This window comes from Propithecus coquereli, unplaced genomic scaffold (assembly GCF_000956105.1).
Source record: "Propithecus coquereli isolate 6110/MARCELLA unplaced genomic scaffold, Pcoq_1.0 Scaffold164, whole genome shotgun sequence".
Lineage (NCBI taxonomy): Eukaryota > Metazoa > Chordata > Mammalia > Primates > Indriidae > Propithecus > Propithecus coquereli.
In genome coordinates, this window is record NW_012140969.1 from 892,308 (window position 1) to 916,718 (window position 24,411).

At 61.5% G+C, this 24,411-nt stretch overlaps 3 protein-coding genes across 3 annotated transcripts; 1 reads left to right on the plus strand and 2 right to left on the minus strand.

Annotated features, from left to right (window-relative positions):
- Positions 1-11: 11 nt before the first annotated feature.
- Positions 12-1,516, minus strand: PET100 (PET100 homolog (S. cerevisiae)). The gene is made up of 4 exons (XM_012641365.1): positions 1,448-1,516; positions 666-752; positions 465-497; positions 12-134 (listed from the first exon to the last, which is right to left on the minus strand). The coding sequence occupies exons 1-4, from the start codon at positions 1,472-1,474 to the stop codon at positions 51-53; spliced, it is 231 nt and encodes a 76-aa protein (XP_012496819.1). The 5' UTR covers positions 1,475-1,516; the 3' UTR covers positions 12-50.
- A 209-nt stretch (positions 1,517-1,725) lies between these two features.
- XAB2 (XPA binding protein 2) lies at positions 1,726-10,567 on the plus strand. Its single transcript, XM_012641438.1, has 19 exons — positions 1,726-1,832; positions 3,026-3,174; positions 3,274-3,397; positions 3,680-3,877; positions 4,708-4,842; positions 4,948-5,112; positions 6,162-6,306; positions 6,718-6,869; positions 7,135-7,254; positions 7,385-7,516; positions 7,616-7,747; positions 7,827-7,940; positions 8,882-9,044; positions 9,143-9,333; positions 9,499-9,621; positions 9,705-9,876; positions 10,026-10,155; positions 10,252-10,361; positions 10,453-10,567. The coding sequence occupies exons 1-19, from the start codon at positions 1,782-1,784 to the stop codon at positions 10,512-10,514; spliced, it is 2,568 nt and encodes an 855-aa protein (XP_012496892.1). The 5' UTR covers positions 1,726-1,781; the 3' UTR covers positions 10,515-10,567.
- An 895-nt stretch (positions 10,568-11,462) lies between these two features.
- On the minus strand, positions 11,463-24,088 carry CAMSAP3 (calmodulin regulated spectrin-associated protein family, member 3). The gene is made up of 19 exons (XM_012641233.1): positions 24,076-24,088; positions 20,413-20,666; positions 19,503-19,625; positions 19,322-19,417; positions 19,076-19,108; positions 18,230-18,277; positions 17,834-17,972; positions 17,101-17,240; positions 16,923-17,016; positions 16,796-16,850; positions 16,563-16,636; positions 16,227-16,296; positions 14,682-16,128; positions 13,553-13,692; positions 13,160-13,449; positions 12,737-12,836; positions 12,268-12,380; positions 12,067-12,185; positions 11,463-11,974 (listed from the first exon to the last, which is right to left on the minus strand). The coding sequence occupies exons 1-19, from the start codon at positions 24,086-24,088 to the stop codon at positions 11,669-11,671; spliced, it is 3,654 nt and encodes a 1,217-aa protein (XP_012496687.1). The 3' UTR covers positions 11,463-11,668.
- Positions 24,089-24,411: the final 323 nt, after the last annotated feature.

Genomic DNA, 24,411 nt, shown 5'->3' on the forward strand with positions numbered 1-24,411 from the left:
AGTATGTGTTATTTCATTGGGGGAGTGGGGATAGTTAGGACTTGGAGGGCTCAGGGATTCTGCTGGGCAACTCGAAGGAACTTCTCCTCCCGCTGCTTCCGTATCCTCTCTTTGAATTCTTCTATCTCTTGGCGCTGGTGGTGGGGAAGCGGGTGGGACAGGAAGGGAGGAGGGGGCACACACCTCAGGGCCTGGACCCCTCTCCCACCACCCCGGGCCCTACTCCCCCAGAGCACGGCTTCAGAGTTCAGTGTCTACACTGGAAGCCCCATGCTAATTACAACCAGGATCCAAGTGGGCTCAGCTTCATTCTTCAGAGAGAAGGCAAAAAGGAAACAAAAATGCTCCTCTGCTCTCAGTTCCCTACTCATGGCTGAAGGTAAAATATTCATTTGAAACCCACCATGGCCAAGGGGAACCAGCCTCCTCCATCCCTCTAGTGGGAAGAAGAGTAGATCACTTACCTGGCCCTCCTTCTCAGGTGGCCACAGCTCCCTCTGTGGGGACAAAGTCACAGCTGGGGGCACGAGCCAGGTGCCTGCAGAGCCCCACACTCAGGGCAGGGTCAGCTCACGGGAGGCAGACATTGGTACTCAGCAGACTGGTTCCCCACACCCTCCCCCACTCCCTGGACTGAACCTGTGAACACTCTCCTCAATGCCCACCTTGCGCAGTACGACGTAGTCCTCAAACCACTCGGCCTGATTCGAAATCCAGAACATAGTCACAGGGAAAGCGAGGTAGAGTGCCATCTAGAAAGGCAGAGGACGGGGGAGCAGAGCCAGGGATGTGCACTCCAACAATGTGCAGAGGTTGCTCAGAGCTTGGAGGACCCATCCTCCTGGAGAGTCCGGGAGCACCCTAGAACTCCCACTAAGGGTATAGAAGCCTCACACCTTAAAACCTAGCCCCCAAATCCAGGAGGCCTTATTCCTAAAAGCCCCTCAAAGCTGGGAGTCTCTGTCTCAAAGAAAGACACACACATACCTGCCCCGGTAGCACAAGAACACCTACTACAATCAAGACACCTCCTCCAGACCTCAATAGCCACCTCCCCTAACCAGATGCCCCCAACAAGCTCAAGAGGCCTCATTCTTCAAGTCTATTCCCCTAAGTCTAGGAGTCTCCCTGAGACACCCACCCACTCACCATGCATCCTAGAGCTCCCCCAGGATCTGAAACCTTTTTTCTTAGAGCCGCCTCGTCAGCTCACCCCTCTCAGAGGCCCTTCCTCAGTCCAGCCTTCTCAGAGCCCCCTAACCCAGAAGCCCCACTGGGAGAGCCCCCTCCTCTGGGTTGCCAACCATAAAGGTCCCTCTCAAATCTCAAAAGCTTTCTTCCCAGAGCATCCCCTCTTTGGAGTCCCCCCGTCTTCACAGCCTCTTCCGCAGATCCAGGAAGATCCCCTGCCCAGCCTCCCAATCCACTCACTCCGGGGTTCACTGACCCGAAACACCTCCAGCTTCACCCCCATTTCGCTTCTCTGGGTTTACAAAGCCACTTCCGCCCAAAGTCGACCCTCTAGCAAGACAGCAGTTCATTGGTGTTTCGCGGGCTCCACTGCTGAAGCTGATTGGCTGATGAGCCCCAGGATGACGTAATCTTCGGGCGCCTCTTCTCTGCTTCCGTTCGCGGATGTCTTCTAAAAGAAAGTCAACAGCGCGGGCCGCGCAGTAGGAAGGATTCAGCCAATAGGAAACGGGCATGGCACGGGGGGGCGGGCCTTCAGTGGGAGACCTCATAAGCCCGCGACTCTCGCTTGTACCTGGAGAGCCAGGAAAATGGTGGTGATGGCGCGTCTCTCGCGGGCCGAGCGGCCGGACCTTGTCTTCGTAAGTCCACGGCGGAGCTGAGGGTGGCCCATGTGGGCGCACTGAGACCTAGATGCTACAGGGAATTGGAGCCAGGTCACTCAGTGGATTTAGGTCGAAACTGTCCCAGGCCAAGGGGTGGAGAAACCTAAAGGGCCAGAAGCCAGCTCGTGATGTCCGCACTGGGGTGGCCAGGGTGTCGCACCTGGTGGACTGAGTAAAGAGCAGCTGTCGAGTTTAAGGGCCTGGCGTCCCAGGCCAGGGGGCGGAGATGGGGACGCGCGGGGAATGGAAGAGAAGAGAGGTCGCATATGTGAATCTTGACAGGTAAAAACTTTGTGTCTGAAATAAAGGCATGGTGACCAGGCCTTTCTGGCTTCTGGCAGAAAGACTTAGTGTTCTGGAGAACGGTCTAGGTCAGGTCTGGAGCGTTATAGTTTCTGGGATAAAGGCCTGGTGTCTGGGCTAGGAGAACTTTGATGACAAGGAGCTTGTCAGGCGATTGCCAGTGGGATCCCGAAGAACCAAGGACGTGGTGTCTGCAGTAGGGGCCTGGCATCTTCAGATTTTTGGTGTCTAGGGTTAAAGGCATGGTGTCTGGTCTGTTACTTTCCTTCTGAGATAAAGGCCTAGCTTCCAAGTTCTGGGGCAGAGTTGAGCTAGACGCTGGCTAATGGGATCCTGAGGGGCCGGTGGCTTGGTATCTGGGTCTGAGAGCCCTGGTGGCCGAGGTAAAGTTCTGGTCATCTGGGCCTGGGGCAGTGATGGGTCATGTGGTGGCATTGGGAGCCTGAGATGCCAAAGGCCTGGTGTCTAGGAAGAGGTATGTTTTAAAGAGGTCTGCTGTCCAGGGCAGAGGCCTGACATCTGGACCAGGGCCCTGGTGTCTATGAAGTCTGGTAATCTGGGCCAGAGAGTGGGCGGTAGGATTCGGAGGGCCAAAGTCAAATGTCCAGGTGATGCAGGCTCATGTCTGGCCTGGAACCATAAGGACTGAGAGAAGTCTGATAATCCGGGTATGATTGTGGGCAGGTGAACTCTGAGGGTTAAAGGTCTGGATTAGTGTCTTGGTGTCTGGTGACCTGGCTGCTATGGTGGGCAGTGGGATGCGGGATCCAGGCAAAAGTCAGGAGTTTGGGCCGGAGCCCCAGTAGTGGGGTGATGCTACACTCAGGCTCTGAGGGTAGGTGTCTCTTCTCCCCCTTCCCTGGCAGGAGGAAGAGGACCTCCCCTATGAGGAGGAAATCATGCGGAACCAGTTCTCGGTCAAATGCTGGCTCCGCTACATCGAGTTCAAACAGGGTGCCTCGAAGCCCAGGCTCAATCAGCTGTATGAGCGGGCACTCAAGCTGCTGCCCTGCAGGTAGGAACGGCTCCAGCTACCCTGCCCATGAGGCAGGGCAAATGGTTCTGGGGGTCCATAAAACTGACCAATCAGTGTTTGTCCCATCCTATTCCCCAGCTACAAACTCTGGTACCGCTACCTGAAGGCTCGCCGGGCACAGGTGAAGCATCGCTGTGTGACCGACCCTGCCTATGAAGATGTCAACAACTGCCACGAGAGAGCCTTTGTGTTCATGCACAAGGTGGGGGCTGGGCGAGGGGATGAGAGGGAAGGTGGGGCTCAGTCCACGGAGGTGGGCCAGAGCAGGGGGGCTGGGCACAGCATGGGAAGGGTAGGGGTTTGCAGTCCTGTTTCCTCTGTGCATGAGAGATTGGGTTGGACTCAGTCCTGGAGTTGGGGGTTCTGGGTCCTGCTGCGTTTACGTGGAAGTCCCTGGAGCGGCTTGGCCACAGGACATCTAATGTCTGTGTCCGGGCCATGGAGCCCACAACTCAGACCCCGCTGCCTCTCCCTATACCCCCAGATGCCCCGTCTGTGGTTGGATTATTGCCAGTTCCTGATGGACCAGGGGCGTGTCACACACACCCGCCGCACCTTCGACCGTGCCCTCCGGGCGCTGCCCATCACACAGCACTCTCGCATCTGGCCCTTGTACCTGCGCTTCCTACGCTCACACCCACTGCCCGAGACAGCCGTGCGAGGCTACCGGCGCTTCCTCAAGGTAAGCCCAGCTGGTGGGCCGGTTCCCCAGGTTGGAATTTCCAGAAACTGTCTCACTGGGACACCAGTGCCAGCCCCATGTGGAATGTCATTCAACAGACAGGACATGGGAAGATGCACAAGGTTGGTTTGTGGTTCGTGTCTTTATTTCCCAAATAGTTGGCTTGCACCTGTTCACATCAGGCATAGAGACGGGGCAATGTGAGCAAGACAGTCCCTGCCTGCGTGGAGCTTTAGGTGGACAGACCCACACTTGCTGCCCACATTAACCGGAGTAAACTGCAGCCGTGGTGAGGGCAGCAGTGAGAGCTGGGCAGAGCTACGGGAGCATATGACAGGCAAGGCTGACAGTGGAGGTGCTGCTGGGCAGGGATGAGGTGCGGTCTGCTCCAGCTTGTATCTGTTGTACGTAGTGAATCCCTGAGCACAGTGTACTGGGGTGGGTGGGTGTTGTGGTGGAAGCAAGGCGTGGCCAGCACAGGCTGGACCACTGGAGTCTAAGCCAGACCAGTCAGGACTGGAGCTGGGCCAGTGGGTTGAAGCTAAATAAAGTCTAAGGCCAGACTAGTCAGGGCTGAGGTTGGATCTATGGGATCAAGGTTGGACCAGTGGGACTGAGGCTGGACCAGTGGGGCCAAGGCTGGACCTGTGGGTGTCAGGGCTAACCCAAAAGGGCCAAAGCTGAACCAAGGAGGCCGAGGCTGGGTCAGCAGGGCTGGCTCTTGGCCAGGACCGTGGCAGGTGGGTGGCAGGAGGCCCAGAGCCACTGAGTCGGGAGGGGGCGTGGCCCTGCTGCCCTACTGACTGCCGGCGGGGTGGGTCGGTCTCCAGCTGAGCCCCGAGAGTGCAGAGGAGTACATCGAATACCTCAAGTCCAGCGACCGGCTGGATGAGGCCGCACAGCGCCTGGCCACTGTGGTGAACGATGAGCGCTTCGTGTCCAAGGCTGGCAAGTCCAACTACCAGGTGGGCCTGTGGGATATGGGAGCCCAGAAGGGGTGGGGGGGTGGCTTCCCCCACTTCAGGAACAAGACCGAGACTCTTCCCTGCCCTCCGCTCTCCACCCTGCAGCTGTGGCACGAGCTGTGCGACCTCATCTCCCAGAACCCAGACAAAGTGCAGTCCCTCAACGTGGACGCCATCATCCGCGGGGGCCTCACCCGCTTCACCGACCAGCTGGGGAAGCTCTGGTGCTCGTTGGCCGACTACTACATCCGCAGTGGCCACTTCGAGAAGGTACGCGCCGGCACACAGGCCTCTGGGTGTGGGGCGGGGTCTCCCTCCCATACTCAGATGCCGTTTGTGACAGATGCGCATGTCCACGAGCATGAATGCTGTCCCAAAGTCGAGGAGAGGCAGGACAGTCCTGCCCACAAGCACACCAGCCTTGGCCTCAGCCAGACCTGGGTTCGAGGTCCATACCCCCTGGCTATGTGGCCTGGGTCCCGCCAATCCTAGGCGTCCCCATTTGCAAAATCGGGGTGATACGCACTTCCTGGCCCATGAAAACTCAACAGTGATGCTCGCAGAGCACCAAGCAGGTGCTTGACGTGAGGGCCACTCCCTCAGGGACATGTGTCTGTGACTGTCCTTGTCAGCTTGTTCTTGTCATCAAGCTCAGGGGACAGGGGGAGTGAGTAGGGCTTTGAGAGTCCCAGAGGGCTGGCCGCGGCTGCTGTGGCCTGAGGGAAGGTGGGTGCCAAGGCAGGGGAGGCTCAGGAACTGAGGACGTTGTGGACGGCTAGGACCCTTGCAGGTTGAGGGGGCGCTGGCCATGCTACCCAGCTAGGGGAGCCACCAGCAGGGCGTAAGCAGGTGCGCGTTTTTCTGGACGCGCTGGCCACAGCTGCAGAGACGGTGGGGCAGGACCAGTCAGGCTGAGAGAAGGGGCCTGAGCTTGGGTAGGGGTGGGGTGCTGAGAGAACGCGAGCTGGAGGAGGAGGTCACACAGGCATGAGGGGTGCTTTGGAGCAAAGACAGCCCTCCATAGATGAGCTGAGGGGAGGGTCCCTGTAGGCTGCACCACCAAGTGCTTTAAACACTGGTCTCAGTGAAGCCTTGAGGTGACTCTGCGCAAGGGGCTGTCACCCACAGTTTACCGAGGAGGCCCTGAAGGTCCTGAGATCGCTCCGGCAGCACAGGGCAGGTCTGTCCCGCGGCTCCATGCTGGGGTCACTGCCCAGAGCCTGTGGTGCTGGGCAGCCCAGCAGCGGTTCCAGTTTGGGGCTGCTGCCTGTTCCGCGCATCGCTTTCCTCTCACCTCGCACCCCCCTTCCCCACCACAGGCCCGGGACGTGTACGAGGAGGCCATCCGGACGGTGATGACCGTGCGGGACTTCACACAAGTGTTTGACAGCTACGCCCAGTTCGAGGAGAGCATGATCGCCGCTAAGATGGAGACCGCCTCGGAGCTGGGGCGTGAGGAGGAGGGTGAGCCTCAGGGAAGGGAGGTCGGGTGTCGGTGGGAGAAAGGGGTGGGTGGGGGCTGGGGGCACGTCTCAGGTGGGGCCAGCCCTAGGTGGCTCACCCAGGGTCTGACAGGGAAAGAAGCTGGGAGGACAGTGGGGGTTTGGGGTCCTGGAGGAGCCAGGACTGGGGACGTGGCCAGAGACTGGCAGGGCAGGAGGTCTGAGGGGAACTGCAGGAGTCAGCGCAGTTTCCACAGTAGCAGGGGTGCGGGGTGGGTCTCAGGTGGACCGCTGGGTGGGCAGTTGATTGGACAGCCACGCTGAGTCTCTGAGGCCCAGGCACTTGGCGAGTGGCTGGAACAGAGAGAGGGCTGGGAGCCAGGCGGCCACCTGCTAAGGCCTGTACTCTCACAAACGTGTTTGTGGCTCCCAGATGACGTGGACCTGGAGCTGCGCCTGGCCCGCTTTGAGCAGCTCATCAGCCGGAGGCCTCTTCTCCTCAACAGCGTCTTGCTGCGCCAGAACCCGCACCACGTGCATGAGTGGCACAAGCGCGTGGCCCTGCACCAGGGCCGGCCCCGGGAGGTGTGTGAGGGCCACCCGGACCCCGCCCCTCAGAGCCCCGGCCCCACCCCTCTGTAGCCAGGCTGCACTCTGGCTCTGCCCCTAGAGACATGGCCCTGCCCTGGCTCCACCCCTCTGTGTGGGGTGCTGCTCCTCTGGTGTCACCCTTCAGAGCCACAGCCCTCGGCCCCGCCCCTTGGAGCCCTGTCCCCAGCCCCTCGGAGTCACTGCCCTGTGGACACCTGCAGGGCCCCAGTCCAGCCTGACCTCCCCCTCCTGCCCCCAGATCATCAATACGTACACGGAGGCTGTGCAGACGGTGGACCCCTTCAAGGCCACAGGCAAGCCCCACACGCTGTGGGTCGCGTTTGCCAAGTTCTATGAGGACAACGGGCAGCTGGATGATGTGAGTGCCTTGCTGTGTGTGCCTTCGTACGCACGTGCGTGTGTACGGACACAACTGTGTTTCTGAGCGTTGGTGGTGGGGGCTGTCTGGCAGGCAGGGTCTCAGCCTGGCCTCTGCCCGCCCCCGGCAGGCCCGTGTCATCTTGGAGAAGGCCACCAAGGTGAACTTCAAGCAGGTGGACGACCTGGCCAGCGTGTGGTGCCAGTGCGGGGAGCTGGAGCTCCGACACGAGAACTACGACGAGGCTTTGCGGCTGCTGCGGGTAAAAACAAGGCCGAGCTGGGGGCGCGGGCGGTGGGCTGTGCAGCCAGGGCCTGAGACAGCCCCTCAGAGCCACCCCCTGCTGCCTTCCCCCCTGCAGAAGGCCACGGCGCTGCCCGCCCGCCGGGCCGAGTACTTCGACGGCTCGGAGCCTGTGCAGAACCGCGTGTATAAGTCCCTGAAGGTGTGGTCGATGCTCGCCGACCTGGAGGAGAGCCTCGGCACCTTCCAGGTGAGCTGCCCTTGGCCGGAGAGGGACAGGGCCTGGACGCAGCCCCGGAACATGCTCCGACCTGCCCCTGTCCCCGCAGTCCACCAAGGCCGTGTACGACCGCATCCTGGACCTGCGCATTGCCACACCCCAGATTGTCATCAACTACGCCATGTTCCTGGAGGAGCACAAGTACTTTGAAGAGAGCTTCAAGGTGAGGGGGCCGGGGGCAGATGGTCTGGAGGTCCCAGATGGCAGTGTCCCTTCCTCAGGGCCCTCGGGCACTGTGAGAGTTTGCCAGGGCCACTGTGACAAGCTACCACAGATGTGGTGGCTTAAACAACAGGGATTTATTATCTCACAGTTCTGGAGGCTGGAAGTGCAAGATCAAGGCATCAGCAGGATTGGTTTCTTCTGAGGCCTGTCTCTTTGGCTTGCAGGCGGCTGCCTTCTCCCTGTGTCTCCGTGTGGTCGTTTCTTTGTGCGTGTCAGTGTCCAAATTTCATCTTAAAAGGTCGTTAGTCATAAGGGATTAGGCCCACCCTAGTGACCTCATTTCTAGTGATCTCAACTTCAAACACGTCTGTAGTCTGAGGTACTGAAGGTTGTGACTTCAGCATGTGCGCGTTGGGAGGGCACGGCCTGCAGCAGGCACCGAGTCCCGCCTCCACGGACACGTATGAGGTGGGGGGGTGTTGGTGCTGGTGTGTGCAGGCCATCCCCACCCCCTGCTGCTCCGGCGACACGTTGTAGGTCTGTGGGGTGTTGTACATGTCTGTGTGGTGAGGCCCACACCGGAGTGGTCGTGCTTGTGTGGACATAGAGGTCGTGCACATACACTTGTGCCTGGGAGTGCGACCCTTCCCCCAGGACACTGGGAGCCCATGTCTGCAGAACTGAAGAGCACCCCCGCCTCCACCCATAACGTCACCTAATAGGTGCCAGACTCTGGGCTTAGTAAGTCCTTCTGCACCCCAGCCTTGGGGTCCTTGCAGTCTGGGGAGGCCCAGAAGGGAGGGGTGTACAGGCAGGGCCCTGTGAGTGGAGCCCAAGGGAGACCAGGGCAGGTTCCTGACAGATGTCACCCAAGGGCATCCTGGGTGCCAGGTGGTCTCCACCCGCAGACTCACATACATGGCTCCTCTCCCGGGACAGGCGTACGAGCGCGGCATCTCGCTGTTTAAGTGGCCCAACGTGTCCGACATCTGGAGCACCTACCTGACCAAATTCATCGCCCGCTATGGGGGCCGCAAGCTGGAGCGGGCGCGGGACCTTTTCGAGCAAGCACTGGACGGCTGCCCTCCCAAATACGCCAAGAGTGAGGAGGGGCGGGCGCAGAGGAGGGCTTGGGAAGGGGCGACATGGGCCGGGCCTCTGACTGACCCCGGGCTCACTGCTCTGCCCTCCCCACCGCAGCCCTGTATCTGCTGTACGCCCAGCTGGAGGAGGAATGGGGCCTGGCCCGGCACGCCATGGCCGTGTACGAGCGGGCCACCAGGGCCGTGGAGCCTGCCCAGCAGTACGACATGTTCAACATCTACATCAAGCGGGCGGCCGAGATCTACGGAGTCACCCACACCCGCAGCATCTACCAGAAGGCCATCGAGGTGCCTGCCACAGGGAGCCCGGGGAGGGGCTGGAGGTCCCCGAGAGGACAGGATGGAAGGGGTCCCTGCAAGCAGGAGGGGCTGGGAGGACGGCCGCAGTGTGCGCGGAGCCCTCCAAGCTGCCCCAGCCTCATACCCTGCCCTCCCTGACCCCACGGTCACCAGGTACTGTCGGACGAGCACGCCCGCGAGATGTGTCTGCGGTTCGCGGACATGGAGTGCAAGCTCGGGGAGATCGACCGCGCCCGGGCCATCTACAGCTTCTGCTCCCAGATCTGCGACCCCCGGGTAGGGCCGGATGCTGGGAGGAACGTCGTCGGGGAGCCCGTGGCCCAGCTGGCCGGCTCACGCCCCCACCCTCTGCCCCACAGACAACAGGCGCGTTCTGGCAGACGTGGAAGGACTTCGAGGTCCGGCACGGCAACGAGGACACCATCAAGGAGATGCTGCGCATCCGTCGCAGCGTGCAGGCCACCTACAACACGCAGGTCAACTTCATGGCTTCGCAGATGCTCAAGGTGTCGGGCAGCGCCACAGGCACCGGTGAGCAGCCGCCGTGGGCCACCCCTAGCCTGGGCCGGGCACACACCGGTGCCTCAGCCCTGCCCAGCCGTGGCCTCCTGGGTCTGGGAGAGAACCCGAGGGCTGGGAAGGGCCCCCTATGGCGCTGACCCCTGCCCCCACCCCCGCAGTGTCCGACCTGGCCCCCGGGCAGAGCGGCATGGACGACATGAAGCTGCTGGAGCAGCGGGCGGAGCAGCTGGCGGCCGAGGCCGAGCGGGACCAGCCCCCACGGGCCCAGAGCAAGATCCTGTTTGTGAGGTGAGGGCCGGGACAGGCAGGGGGACAGGCCCCATGGTGCAGGGCAGGGAGCCAGGGGAGTGGGGCCCGCTGAGGCAGTGCACCTCCCGCCTCCAGGAGCGACGCGTCCCGGGAGGAGCTGGCGGAGCTGGCGCAGCAGGTCAACCCCGAGGAAATCCAGCTGGGCGAGGACGAGGACGAGGACGAGATGGACCTGGAGCCCAACGGTGAGGGGCTGGCCCTACAAGGGCGGGCAGCAGGGGGCGGTGACTGGCCACTGGCCCAGAAGAGTGACCGGCCCTCCCTGCCTCCCCCCAGAGGTCCGGCTGGAGCAGCAGAGCGTGCCGGCCGCGGTGTTCGGGAGCCTGAAGGAAGACTGACCCTCCCCCATGACACTCCCCGTTCCTGCAATACAGCCCCTGTTTGTACGTCACGGTCTCGGCCTCCTTCCTGCCACCAGGTACCCGCAGGGACTGCCAGCTCAGGAGCGCCCTGGCCCCGCGCCCGGATTGGCTGCCGTGGGAGGTGGGGCGGCTGGGCCCCAGGCCAGACACCCGCCCCACCCTCACCCTGCAGAGCCAGTTCTGGACGCCGAACGGCCAGTCCCTCTGCCGCCTGGGGCCCCAGAGCAGGTCCTGTCCAGAAGCTTCCTTGAGCCCCAAGCCAGGGGGCATCTGGCCCCCCCTCTGCCAGGCAGGGCCATTCCGTGTCCCCAAGCGACAGCCTCTCCCAGGGTGAGGGGTGCCCACCAGAGCCCTGGAGTCGGGCAGGCCCTGGTCCAGCTCCGTGAACTTCTCAGTGAGGCACTTTCCCTGGAGAGGGGCCACGAGCTGGGCGTGGTCCTTAGTCCTAAGCTCCGGGAAGCCATTAGCGGGCTCTAAGCTATTAAGGGGTTTTAAGCATCAAGAGATATAATCAGATTTGTGCTTCGAACAGGTCACAAGACTAGAAAGAAGTGAGGCATCAGGGAGCTGGGCCCTGCCTCCGAGACGGCCAGGGTGGCAACTGGGTCCTCAGACGTGGAGCTCAGAGGGAGGGAGAGAACCCCTGGCCCAGAGGGGGTGACTATCCGTGGAAACTTAGGCAGGGGAGATAAGATCAAGCTAAAAGGTGGCCCTGGCCCAAAGGCCAGGGCATCAACAGTGACACAGGAGCGTGAGATCCAGCCAGGGGTGGCAGAGGCCAGGGAGGGCTGGTCAGAAGCCTCCTGCCCAGGAGGTCGGTTCAGAGGGAACTGAGAGGGGAAGAGACGCCAGGGTTGAGTCCAGAAAGAATGAGAGACCAGACATACAGCCAGCCAGCGGCCTCAGGGAGGTGACAAGGCACGGCTTCTCATTAAATTATTTTATTCAAGAAGGTGGGGAGGACAGACAAGGGGACTGAGCTGAGCCCTGAGTCCCTGAACCTCCCAGCTCAGCCCCCCCACAGCAGGACTGGACTCAAGTCAGGGGGTGGGGACTCCAGCCCCCCCCAGACAAAGTTGGGGACAGACAGGACCCAGGAATACCAACGGACTGTCCTCCAGGGGGCGGGGCTATTTGGGGGTGCTGCCGCCCTTCTTGGGAGTGGTGGGCTTCTTGCTCTGCCAGAGGTGTCCCTGGATGGTGAAGGCATCGACGCTCATGGACATGGTCTTGGCGGGGATCTGGGTGAAGCGCTTGCGGTCCGAGTTGTACTTGTAGATACCCTCGACCATGGCAGGCGTGACGGTCCGGGGCCCGTAGCCCGCCAGCCGCGACAGCTCCTCCGTCTCCCCTGACAGCGTGTAGAGCGCCCGGAACTGGCAGCTCGAGTCTCGAAAGAGGATCAGGAAGTGGTTGGCCTTGCTCTTCTCAATTTCCTGGAGGGGCGGCGGGACCAGTCAGCCAGGCCGGGCCCTGGGCTGGGGCCACTGACCCACCCGCCAACCCCTCACACGTGGGCTCAGCCCACCTCGAGAATGCGGTTCTTCTGTGGCTCGTTCACCTTGCCTGCCAGGCAGCAGTGCGACAGGGCGTTGTGGATGATGAACTTGTTGGACTTGGCGCTGGGCTCCTTGTACAGCCGCGGACCTGGGAGCGAGGGGCAGTCAGCAGGGATGACCAGGGAACAGAGGGGCCCAAAGCTAGCGACATCACCCAAAGCCCCACTTACCTGTGTACTCGGGCACCGACGCCGGGGAGGAGGCGTTGCTGCCGTTCTCCCAGTCGCGCTCACGGCTACCAGGCAGGCGGCTCGGGGACATAAGGCCTGATGGGGATGGAGCCCTGCAGTGGGGGAGGGACAGGATGGAGGTGGGATCAGTGGTGGGTGAAGCCCCCCACCCTGCACAGAGACCACAGGGCAAAGGCAGGCCCGGCACACTCTGCAGGGAAGGAGCCACGCATGCGCACTGCGTACCCTCGCGAGTCCACGCGGTGCCCTCTTGCACGCGCTCAACCCTCAAGCACGCCAGCCACTCACACGGGCACATCCGCGGGTCTTATCTGCCAGCTACAGACTGTCCCGCTCCCACGTGTCCTTCCGTCTCTTCGGGGGCGTATACACACACACACTCGAGCTATGCCACCCTCTAGGCTCACAGGGATGCACGCGACCCCCCACGTGCCCAAGCTGGGCTCACCGAGACGTCGGTCTCTTCACACCGAGGTTATTGGGGGCCTCGTTGGCCACAGTGGACAAGGACAGGGTGGACTGGGAGTAGATCTTGCTGAGCCGAGAACCTGGTAATAGAAGGCACAGGGTCAGTGCCCACCTGAAGGCCCCTCAGCTCTGCAAATGCCGAAGACGGCCTGGCCCAGCAGGCTGGCGGGTGTGACACTGGGTCAGCCCCCATTGGGACGCCTCACTCTTGAATGTACCCAAGGGGGCCTCACCCATTAAGCAAGGGAGTGGAGACCCCTCAACCCGCTGTACCCCCACATCCCCGTGCAAGTCCTCGCCCAACCAGCAGGGTCCCTCACTGGAGACCCCACCCCACCCCGCCACATCCCTGCCCCCGCACCCCTGCGAATTTCCCCCTCCCCACACCCCCAGGGGGCCTCACCCAGCAGTCCGCGGGCTGGGCTTCGCGCCAAGGCCGAGTCATCGCAGCAACCAGAGCGTGGCCGGGGGGCCCTCCGCCCGCCCCGACCCGGCCCCCCGGTCCCCGCGGCCCGGGGCCGCAGCACCTTGTCGAGGTCGTCCATCAGCTTCAGCTGGGCCCGGCGCTCGTACTCCAGCCGCGTGAACTCCCCGCGCCGGGGGCCCACCTCCTCCTCGGCTGGGGCCCGAGCGGCGGGGGCCGGGGTCGCCGTGGGGGCTGCGGGAGCTGCAGGGGCCTCCTCCTGGGCTAGCCTGCTCATGAAGGGGACACAGCAGTCAGAGCCAGTCACAGGGCCACCGAGGGCCAGGCAGACGGAGGGGCAGGGGTCCGCGGGGGGGCCGCACCCAGCCTCACCTCACAGCCTCCTCCCTCCGCTGCTCCTTCTCCGCCTCCTGCCACTGTTTGCGCCGCCTCGCCTCCTCCGCCCGCCGCTGCTGCCGCTCCAGCAGGCTGGCCCGCTTTTGCGCCATCTCATCCTCAGGCTTGTCGTCGTCCTGGGGGACAGACACCAAGTCCAGCTGGCCACCTCTCCCTTGGTACGGCTGGACTTCGCATCTTCCACCCACCCAGCCTGCCAGCCACTCGCCTGTTGTCTTGTTTTTATAATTGTTCTAAAGACATTCAGTTGGTGCCTACTTTATGCACAGCCCCACACGGGGTACTGGGACACCACAGGGATGGAGTAGACCTGAGCCCTGCTCACATAAAGTGCTTCGCCACGCAGGGAAAGACGATCCAATACGGCACAGACAGCAGTGAACGCTGGGCCATGCGCGTCTACCTGTCTACACTGTGGGGACAGACCCATCCTGGGCCTGGGGGCACCCAGCGGGGCTTCCTGGAGGAAGCACCTGAGAGAATGAGGAGGACATAACCGGGTAGGCATAAGGGGTGAGGAGAGCGCTCCGAGCAGAGGCAGCAGCTAGTGCCAGGGCCCTGGGGCAGGGCAAACCTAGCAGGGGGTGTCGGGACTGCCTGGGAGCGGCCCGGACAAGGTGGGAGGTGAGCAGAGCCCAAACCCTGGGGAAGACTTTCACTCTAATAGCAGGGGGAGCAGGCACATCCCTGACTGCTCGGAGGGAGATGGCCAGGGTCGAGGGGAGACAGCACAGACCTGGCAAGGGGTGACCGACTGCAGATGTCCAGGTGAGAGATGAGGGAGGCCCAGGCTGGGGGGCCATGAGGATGGAGAATGAGTGGACATGGGACAGGGCCAAAAGGGGACCTGGTAGGGCCATGCTAGGGGGAGGGGGTGTCCTGGAAGACCCCAGTCCTGTCTGTCCAGCCACCACTCCCATCCATCCATCTACCCACCGCCCCAACTAACTGTCCCTCTGGCCATGCACATCTGTCAGTGTGCCTGTCCACTCACGCCTGCCCGCCCACCCATCAGTAAAGCCCTCTCCGTCCACCTGTCTGTCCGTCTGTTCCCAGGAAGTCCCCACTTGCTAGCCCTCCCCCCACCTGCTCAGGTGACCCTCACCTTGTAGAAGAACCCCAGCCCGGCCCGGGGCTCCCCCTCTGAAGACACCTCTTCCTCCAACGAATCCTCGGCACCAGGGGGGCTCCCGTCACCCTCGTCCCCAGCGGGGGGCTCTTCCAGGCTGCCCAGCGGGATCTCAATGAGGCTGGGCCGGGCCACGGGCTCCTCGGGAGGCGGCCCCTCGGCCAGGAGGATGGAGGAGCGCGTCTGCACGGGCACCTGGCTCGGCGAGAACTTGCGCAGGTGGGGGAGGCTGTCCACGTCGTGGGGTGGCGTGAGCACCCTGGTCAGGGGCGCCAGCCGCAGCTCTGCCGGCCGCGCGTGCTTCGGGCTGCGGGGCGCTGGGCTGGGCCCAGGCCCAGGGCTGCGTCGGGCGGCCAGGGTGCGCCGGGCAGGGCTGGGGGATGCGGCCTTGGACCCTGTCGTGGGGCCAGGGATGACCCAGGCAGCAGGGGGTGGGGCGGGTCCGGGGGCCTCCGGCGGGGCCAGGAGCCGCTGCTGCTGGTCCGTGAGCCTCTGCATGTCCCGCTGCAGCGAGCTCAGCGCAGCACTCAGCTTGCTGACCGCTCGGTTGTACTCCCCCAGTCCCTCGGGGGGCACCGGGCCCAGCTCCGGGGAGAAGGTCACTGACTTGGGCCTGGAGGTCGGCTCGCCCTGGCCCTCGCCTGCCGGCCGCTCCCCACCAGGGGCCAGGCAGGGCTCTGCCTCCACATCCGCATCCCCCGAGGCCTCCCGGGGCTGCACCTGCAGGAAGGCGCTCTTGCCCAGGCGCTGGCGGTGCTTGGCGAAGATGGCCTCGATCCGCCGCTTCTGAGCCTCTATGGCCCTGCGCTTCTCCTCCAGCCGGGCCCCCAGCTCACTCATCTCAGAGCTCAGGGCCTCGGGTGGGACTGGGGTAGACGTGGGGGACCCTGCTCCGGCCTCAGCCTCTGCCTTCACCAGCTGCTTCTTGCGTTCGGCGAAGCTGGTCATCTTCACTTCAGAGTTGGTGGCCACCGGGGAGCCCTCAGGGGGGACTGGCGATTTCGATACCTCCCCCACCGGGCAGGGAGATGGTTTCGAGGGGGCCTCGGGGTGCGGCAGGTAGACGGGTGCTTTGGTGGGCCCGTCGGACAGAGGTTTGGAGGCCCCCTCGGGCAGGTAGGGGGGGGCCAGGGCTGGCTTGGAGGGCCCCTCTGGGGAGTGGAGGTAGAAGCTGCCGTCAGCAGCCCCGTCTGGGAGCAGCCGGGGCTCGGCGCTGTGGATGATCTGCAGGGCCTCCTCGATGGTAGGCAGGTCACCAGGCTCCGGGGGCGGCTGGGTGGGGGTCCGGGCCGGCACAGGACGAGGGGGACCCAGACTGTCCGAGCTGACCGAGCGGAGGAGGACAGGGTCTCCCATGACGACGTCCACGTCGCTGTCCAGGCCAAAGGGGGTGCTGAATGACACAGCCTGGGAGAGGGGACGGCTGGGCGGCCAGAGGGAGGGGTCAGCCGCTGGGACCAGCCTCAGCCCCACCCCACCCCGGCCTGCCCCTGCCCAGCCCCACCCTGGAGATGCACTCACCTGAGCTGCCGGTTCCAGGCCTTGCCGAGGGCCTCCATGTGGGACATGGACGGGGAGGACTTCAGGGAGCCTGGGCAGGGGTGAGTGGTCACCATGGGGACCCTGGGTGGGGTCCACCAGGGTCTGAGGGCAACCTCTGCAAGGTCACTGGGCGAGTCACTGATGGGTCATTATGTGGTCTAGTCAGACCGGAGGTTTCTAGTACCAGTAAGGGGTGCTACGGAGTCACTGTGGGTGTCACCTTGGGACCCAAAGGAGGGGTCACTGAGACATGAGGTCCTCTGGGGCCGTCTTTGGGTGAGAGTCCCCAGTGACAGAAGCCACCCCCCTCCTCACCTGTGGATCCTCGGAGCGGAGACTGGGGGCCGCCTGGTGACAGGAGCGGGTGGCGGAAGTTGAAGACGGGAGAACTGCCAAGAGAGGTACCTCAGCCTTGGGACCCCCTCCCTCGCCTCTCCTTGGAGGTGGGGACAGGGGTGTCCCCCAGTGCCCAGCCCAGAGGAGGAGGAACCCCCCACCCCCAGCCATGGTACCACAGACTTGCCCAACGGGAGGAGGGGGGACCGTACCTGCTGCCACCGCCATTCTGAGGTTGGGAGGCCTCGGTGCCCCGGGGGGAGGCGGCTGTGACACAGGAAACGGGATCAGGCAGGGCTCGACCCCCGACCCCACCCAGACCCCAGGCCCGGACCTCACCGTGACCGTCGGGCAAGTCCTTGGCCTGCACGAAGTCGGGCTTGAGCACCTCAAAGCACATGAACATCTCGGCCAGCAGCACGACCAGGTTGACCTAGAGGCGGGAGGAGGGGTTGGCCAATGGGACACCTGGCCCTAAATACCCGCCTCTGCCCACGAGGCCCCAGCACGGCCCTACCTTGAGCGGTGGTGGGACATAAAGCAAGTCCTCCAGGGAAAGAGGGCAGCCCCGCGGGAGGCGGGAGGCACAGAAATCTTGCACCAGCTGGAGGTTGTACAGGCTGTCCGCCACGGACATGGGGTCCTTGAGGCACACCTCTGTAGGGACAGGATGCCTGAGTGACTCTATGACAAGAGGACACGACTCCCAGGGAAACCAGGACCCAGTGGCCAATATACACGCAGGACCTCCCATGGGCCGGGCCTTGGCCAGATGCCCATTTTTTTCTGGAACACTGTCCTCCAAGAACTCAACTCAAAAAGCTTTTCCTGACCACCCATCATCCTCTGGGACACTTAACATCCCAAAGGTACTTCTGGATAAACTTAACGTCTAGAACTAGACAACCAGAATGTCGAGCTACCCATGAGGTCAGAAGCGTTTCTATTTGTTCTGGCTGGATCCTCAACACCTAAAATGGGGTCTGGCACGCAGTCTGCCCTCAATGCATTTTATCTGCTGCAGGAATGAATGAGTTCTATGAAGCACAGAGAGGTTTAGACACTTGCGTGAGGTCACACAGCTAATTGGGGGGAAGAAAGATGCAAACCCATGTCTGCTGATTCTGGAAGCTGCCCCCATAACCACTACATTGTACTGATTGTGCGGACCTGGGGACAGAGGCCTGGGGGCCACAACTTAGGATGCCTAGCTCCCCAGGACAGGGTGTGGCCCAGGCCCATACACTCACCCTCGAGTCGCAACAGCTGGGGACAATAGCAGTGGATTGTGGCAGCCAGCGCAGCCCCACTGGCCAAGTCCTGAAGCGTAGTCACGGTCGGAAAGCAGGGGGCGCGTCGGGCCACAGCACGGTCCTTGCGGTATCGGATCTGCGGATGGGAGCCAGGTTAGGTGAGTGGACGGGCTGGCCCCAGGGTCAGCAGTCATGCAGGCTGGGCGGGGAGGCCTGGGGTTTCCGCCACGAGGGGGCGGGAAGCCGGGGGTCCCGGAGCCAGAGTGGGGGGCCAGCCTGGAGCAGGGAAGGGACAGCAGCAAGAGGCAGAAGGAGGTGTCTTGGAGCAGCCAGGCCAGCAGCGGGGGGCTGGGGACAGGGACTCCTGGGACCCCGGGGTGGGGGATACGTTACCATGGGGGGTTTGCTCCCCGACTCCTTCAAACAGAAGGCAATTGCGTGCTGGGGGGAGAGGAGCAGCCATCAGCGGGGCGGGGGGTGCTGACCTGCTGGGCCCCCAAGCCCACCTCCGGGGGAGGGGGTGGCCCTCGCTGACCCTGGTCCCGAACCCTGGCCATCCAGCTCCCTGTGCACTGGCTGGCTTTGGGGACCCCAGCTCCTCCCAGCCCCAAGGGACCCCACAGTGCAGCCTCTGATGCAGGGAATCCTCCTCCCACAAAAGATCCAGGCCCCCAGCTCGGGCAGAGGATGCATAGGAAGCAGGTAGGCAGGAGGAGAACCCCCCCAACCCAGGCCCCCAGGGTGGAAGGAGTGAGCAAAGGTGGGGGACCCCAGCCAGCCCAAAACCTCCCTCCACTTTCCCTTTGCATATCTACTGCAGGAGTCATTTATGTGAAGTACAGAGAGGTTCAGACACTTGTGCAAAGTCACACAGCTTATTAGGGGAAGAGAGTGATTCAAACTTCCAGCTTCGGTGAAGCAGGACATGCTCAGAGGGTCCTGCCCTCTTAGTGGACAGGAAAGGGGGTGTTTTGCCCCTCGATTCACAGGAAGAGAAGTTCACCCTACCCCATCAGGTCACTGGGGAGGGGTCTGCCCTCTTAGTTAATGGCAGAGATGCCACCCTTCTCTTGGCTCACAGAGGGGTTCTCCCTGGGCCCCCCGGGCTGGAGTCCGACCTCCTTTGCTCACAGGTGGGAGAAGGTAGGAGAAGGCGCAGACAGGCCGGCAGAAACAGACAGACACACACGTAGCGACAAGCAGGGCAGGCAGACGGGGCGGACAGACAGCCCCACTTACAGGAACCAGCTTCCAGTACCAGCGTGTGGGGCACTGACGCCAGAGAGGCAGAGAGGAGGGCAGCGGGCACCGGCGCAGGGGACAGCGCAGAAAGAGAGAGAAGGGAAGAAAGAAAGGGAAAGAGAGAGAGAGTGTGTCACCTCCAGCCCCCCACCTTGGGAATGGCCGTGAGGCACAGCCCTGCCCCGCCCACCCAGCTCTCCATCATCTGTCTATTTGTCGGCCTGTCCCACGCCCTGGCCTCACCGAGGGCTGAGATGGGGCCGCCCCATCTGTAGGGGCGGCGGGAGAAGCTCGCTGGGCAGCTTCCTGCTCCGTCTTTTCCTGCAGCCGCCGGACCGTCTGGGGGTGCAGGGAGAGGTCAGTGCTCTGGACGATGCTGGGGAGGTGGGGACCCCCAGCCCCATCCCGGCCCAACCTCACCTACCGTGTCCACCCAGAAAAGGAGCTTGTGCTCCAAGCTGGTCAGGGCCAAGGGACCCGGCAGCGTCTTTGTCCACTCGAAGGCAAAGGCAACCATGAGGGCGTCGATGACAGCCAGGTGGGCTCCCTGTGGGGGCAAGGGCTGGAGGGTGAGAGCCAGGTGCAGGGATGGAGGCTCCTCCCAGCCTCCCAGGGCCAGGGAAGAGGGAGAACCGGGGAGGTGGGAGGGGCTTAACGTGGGAGGAGCTTGAGGGGAGGGGCCAGGGCTAGTGGGTGGGGCCTTGAGGGAAGGAAGCAGAATAGGAGGTCCTAGAAGAGCCACTTAAGATGGGCCAGGCTTTGAGGTGAGAAATTAGGCTGTAAGATAGGGTGGGCCACGTAGACAAGTCCTCAAGGACGACAGTAGCACCTTTTCAGTCAGACCTGGTGGGAGGAGCTAGGCTTAATGGATGGATCTTGGGGGGAGGAGCCAGGCCTGGTGGGAAGAGCTTGAGGGGAAGAGCCAGACCTGGTAGGAGGAGCTAGGCTTGGTAGGTAGAGCTCAGAGAGGAGTCAGGCCTCATGGTGGGAAGTGCTTGAGAGGAGGAACCAGGTCTGGTGGGAGGAGCTAGGCTTAATGGTAGATCTTGAGAGGAGCCCAGCCTGGTATGAGGAGCTTGAGGGAAGTAACCAGACCTGGTGGGAAGAGCTAGGATTGGTGGGCAGAGCTCAGGGAGGAGCCAGGCCTGGTGGTGGGAGGTGCTTGAGAGGAGGAGCCAGGTCTGGTGGGAGGAGCTAGGCTTAATAGGTGGCTCTTGAGGGGAGGAGCCAGGCCTGGTAGGCAGACCTTGAGGGGAGGAGCCCAGCCTGTGGGCGGTGCTTGAGGGGAGGAGCCAGGAATGGTGGGCGGCACTTCAGGCAGGGGCGGGGCCTACCATGAGAATGGGCTGGTGCTTCAGGTCCGCCTCACGCACCGGGCGCTCTGGCAGCGCGGGCACCGTGCCCCTCCGAGCAAGCAGGGCCAGCAGCGCAGAAGGGCTGGGGGGTGTCTCGAGCTGCGGCAGCGCCTGGCGCCAGGCCCGGCAGTAGAGCTCGGCCGAGAGCAGGAGCCGCGTCACCGGGGGCTTCACGTGCTCCTGTGCATACTGGTCGGTATAGAAGGGCTCCCACAGCTCTGGGGGCACGTGCTCTGTGGGGGTGGGGGGAGACACGACGAGTCAGGGCCACCAGATACACCACACACACATACACAATCACATGGCCTCAACGAAGGGGGCATCTGGACTAGGGAGGATGGCCCCGAGAAGGGAGAGACGGACAGGATCTGGGCTGAGACGCGCAGGTATGCAGGACTGAGCCAGAGGAAGGGAGGCTGGTGGTGTTCCAGGCAGAGGGGACTGCAGATGCAAAGCGGGAGGTGGGAGAGAACACAGTGCCTCAGGGAGATGGAGGGGAGGCTTCCCTCACCCCAGGCTGGCTGGGCAGGCTGTTGTAGGTCCCTAGGAGACAACAATGACAATCTCAATGACAACAGCCTTCCTGTGCTGGCTGGGTGTAGACTCATCTAAGCCCTACATCAACCCTAGGAAGCACACAGGGCACGACTGGTAACTCCACTTAACATAGGAGGAAACCGAAGCACAGAGGAAAGTATCCTGCCCAAGGCCACACAGCTCTTCCATGCCAGCCGGGACAGAGATTCAAACCCAGCAAACTCTACACCCTCTTTCCACTTGCAGGCCGAGTAGGAGGAGCTGTGAAGTGGGGGGCCCGCAGGTAGGGCATGGAACGAACGGGAGAGGTGCTCTGCCCAAAGGGACCTTCGAGGGAGTTGTGTAACCTGGACTTGGTGACTGAAGGGAGGAGGTGGGGGACAGAAAAGGAGGCGCCTAGTGCCCTGTTGGGGTCTGAGGAGGAAGATGGAACAGAGCGGGTAGTGACTGAGCTGGCGATATGGGGTGGGAGGGCAGCAGGTGAGGGGGTGAAAGCTGAGCATGAGGGGCCTTGGAGACATCCTCAAGGCAGAGGACACCAGGGCTGGGGCTTAGGGGAACAGCCTGGAAACCCTTGAAAGACAGTGGGAAGAGGCATCAAGGAAGCCCCAGGTGGATGGTGGGGGCAGAACCCCAACCAGGACCCTCTCTGCCCAAGTAGGGTAGAGAGGAGAGAGCCAGGAAGATCCAGGGAGGTCGGGGCACCTGAGCTCCTGCTCGAATCAGCCCAGCTGTTTTGTACATTGGGTTTCTGTGTTTGCAAGAACGGGGTGGAGAGGTCTTGTGCTTCACAACGTATTTGAATGTGACCCCAAAGACCAGACCTCCCCCAGGAGTCCCTCTTCACAGCCAGGCTCCCAAGAAACCCCTCACCCAGGAGGACCCAGGCATCCTTGCCTACCTTCTGTCCCCTCCCTGCCCCCTTCTGCACCTCGAAAAACCACACTTGACCTTCCCACTTACAGCCCCACCCCGTGAAGAACTGTGCCTTTTCCCTGCATCCCTCAGCTCAGCTCCTTGAAAGAAGAGCGATTTCCGGCTCCCGGTCAACTCCCCCCGCAACAGTCCCCCCGCCCTGCCTCAACCTCCCTGACCTGGCTTCTGCCCTCATTGTTTCCAGCCTCCCCAAGGCCAGCAAGGGTATCCAATACGAATCTGTGGGGTATCTCGCCTGGGCACCTCCTTCTTCCAGAAACCTTCTTCCCCCTGGCATCTCCTTGTAAAGGGACATGCCCCACCTCAAGACACATGACAGCTTCCATGGCCATCTGAGGACTGCACCTGCTGCAGCCCAGGCCAAGGGTGCCACGCCCCACCCCCACATCTCCCACAACTCTCAGCATCTTCCCTTTATACCTGCTCCTCCTCCCTGTCCCCAAGGCAGTGAGGAATCACCATCCTTCTCTTTCTTTACCCTCAAACCCCACATCCAATCAGTCCTGAGGTTTCAACCTCCTGGCATCTCCCAAATCCAAACCCTCCTCCCCAGCCCGTGCTGGAGAACAGACCCCAGGCACTCCCCGTTCCTGTTAGCAAAATCAAACAAGTTTCTTTCCTGTAGTACTTCTAAGGGCCTTCAAGATGAAAATATGTGAACTAGGGCTAATGATCGCTAACACTTTTTTGATTTTTGGTTTTCTGAGACAGGGTCTTGCTCTGTCACCCAGGCTGGACTACAGTGGCACGATCATAGCTCACTGCAGCTTTGAACTCCTGGGCTCCAGCGATCCTCCTGCCTTGGCCTCCTGAGTAGCTGGGACTGCATGTGTGCACCACCACGCCCAGCTAATTTTTCTATTTTCTTGTAGAGATGGGGGTCTCGCTATGTTGCCCAGGCTGCATCAATATTTATCAAGCGCTTATTCTATACCAGTGTTCCTCTACCTTGGCACTGTTGGCATTTGGGGATAGAGAATTCTTTATGTTGGGGGAATGCTATCCTATGCATGGTAGGGTATCCAGCAAAATCCCCGGTCTACACTCACTAGATGCCAGTAGCACATTCCTTCCAAGTAGTGACAACCAAAAATGTCTCCTAAGGGAGAAAACTGTCACCAGTTGAGAACCATTGCGCTATACTATAAAATGTTCATTAAGCATTTCCTGCAGAGCAGTGCTACACAATTTTTTTTTTTTTTTTGATACAGAGTCTCACTCTGCTGCCTGGGCTAGAGTGCCGTGGTGTCAGCCTAGCTCACAGCATCAAGCGATCCTCCTGCCTCAGCCTCCTGGGTAGCTGGGACCACAGGCATGAGCCAGCATGCCTGGCTAATTTTTTCTATATATTTTTAGTTGTCCAGCTAATTTCTTTCTATTTTTAGTAGAGACGGGGTCTCACTCTTGCTCAGGCTGGTCTTGAACTACTGATCTTGAGCGATCCTCCTGCCTCGGCCTCCCAGAGTGCTAGGATTACAGGCGTGAGCCATCACGCCCAGCCTAAAAACACTATTAATGAGATATTTCACATCTTTTTTTTTTTTGTACCAAGTCTTTGGAATCCAGTGTGTGTATGTGCCCGTGTGTGTGTCTATGTGTGTGTGTCTATATATATGTGTGTGTGTGTATGTGTGTGTGTGTGTGTATTTTTTAAGATGGGATCTTGCTCTGTCACCCAGGCTGGAGTGCAGTGACATGATCACAGCTCACTGCAGCCTCGAACTCTCAGGCTCAAGTGATCCTCTTGCCTCAGCCACTGAGTAGCTGGGACTACAGGTGCACACCACCACACCTGGCTAATTTCTCTGGGGCTTTTTTGTACAGATGGGGTCTCGCTCCTGCTCAGGCTGGTCTCAAACTCCTGGCCTCAAGCAATCCCCCTGCCTTGGCTTCCCAAAGTGCTGGGATTACGGGTGTGAGCCACGCACCAGCCTAGAACCCTTTCTTAATCTTATCTCTGAGCTGTGTTCTCCTGAGCCCACCTGCCTGCATTCCTGCCCAACCTTCTCATACCTGTGCCTCTGGGCCACCAAAACTATTCCTTCCTCCAAGCCACTGTTCCCACTGGGCAACTGCATACCTGATCATGTCAGTTCTCAAATACCTTCTATGGCTCCCTAGTGCCCTCAGATCCCCACCCATGGCCTGAGAGGCCCTCATCAGTCTTACCAGCCTCCTCCATCTCCCATCTTCCCTGGCCACCACAGGGACCTGCATGTTCTTCTCTGAGAACTCTTTGTTGGCCCACATTCCTGGCCTTTGCACACACGGTCTCTTCTTTGTGGCAAACTCCTACACATCCTTCAATGCCCAAACCCTTTCTCCTCTGGGGAGCCTTCCCCTCCCTCCCCAGAAGATTTCAAGAATGTCCTCCCCCCAGGCGCTGCTGCTTTCTTCTACATCACAGACCTTATCACTCTATGCAGCAACGATCCAGTTTCATGCCCATCCCCCTCTCTCCCGCATCCATCCCGTCCTCTCTATACCTTGGGCGTCCAGCACCAG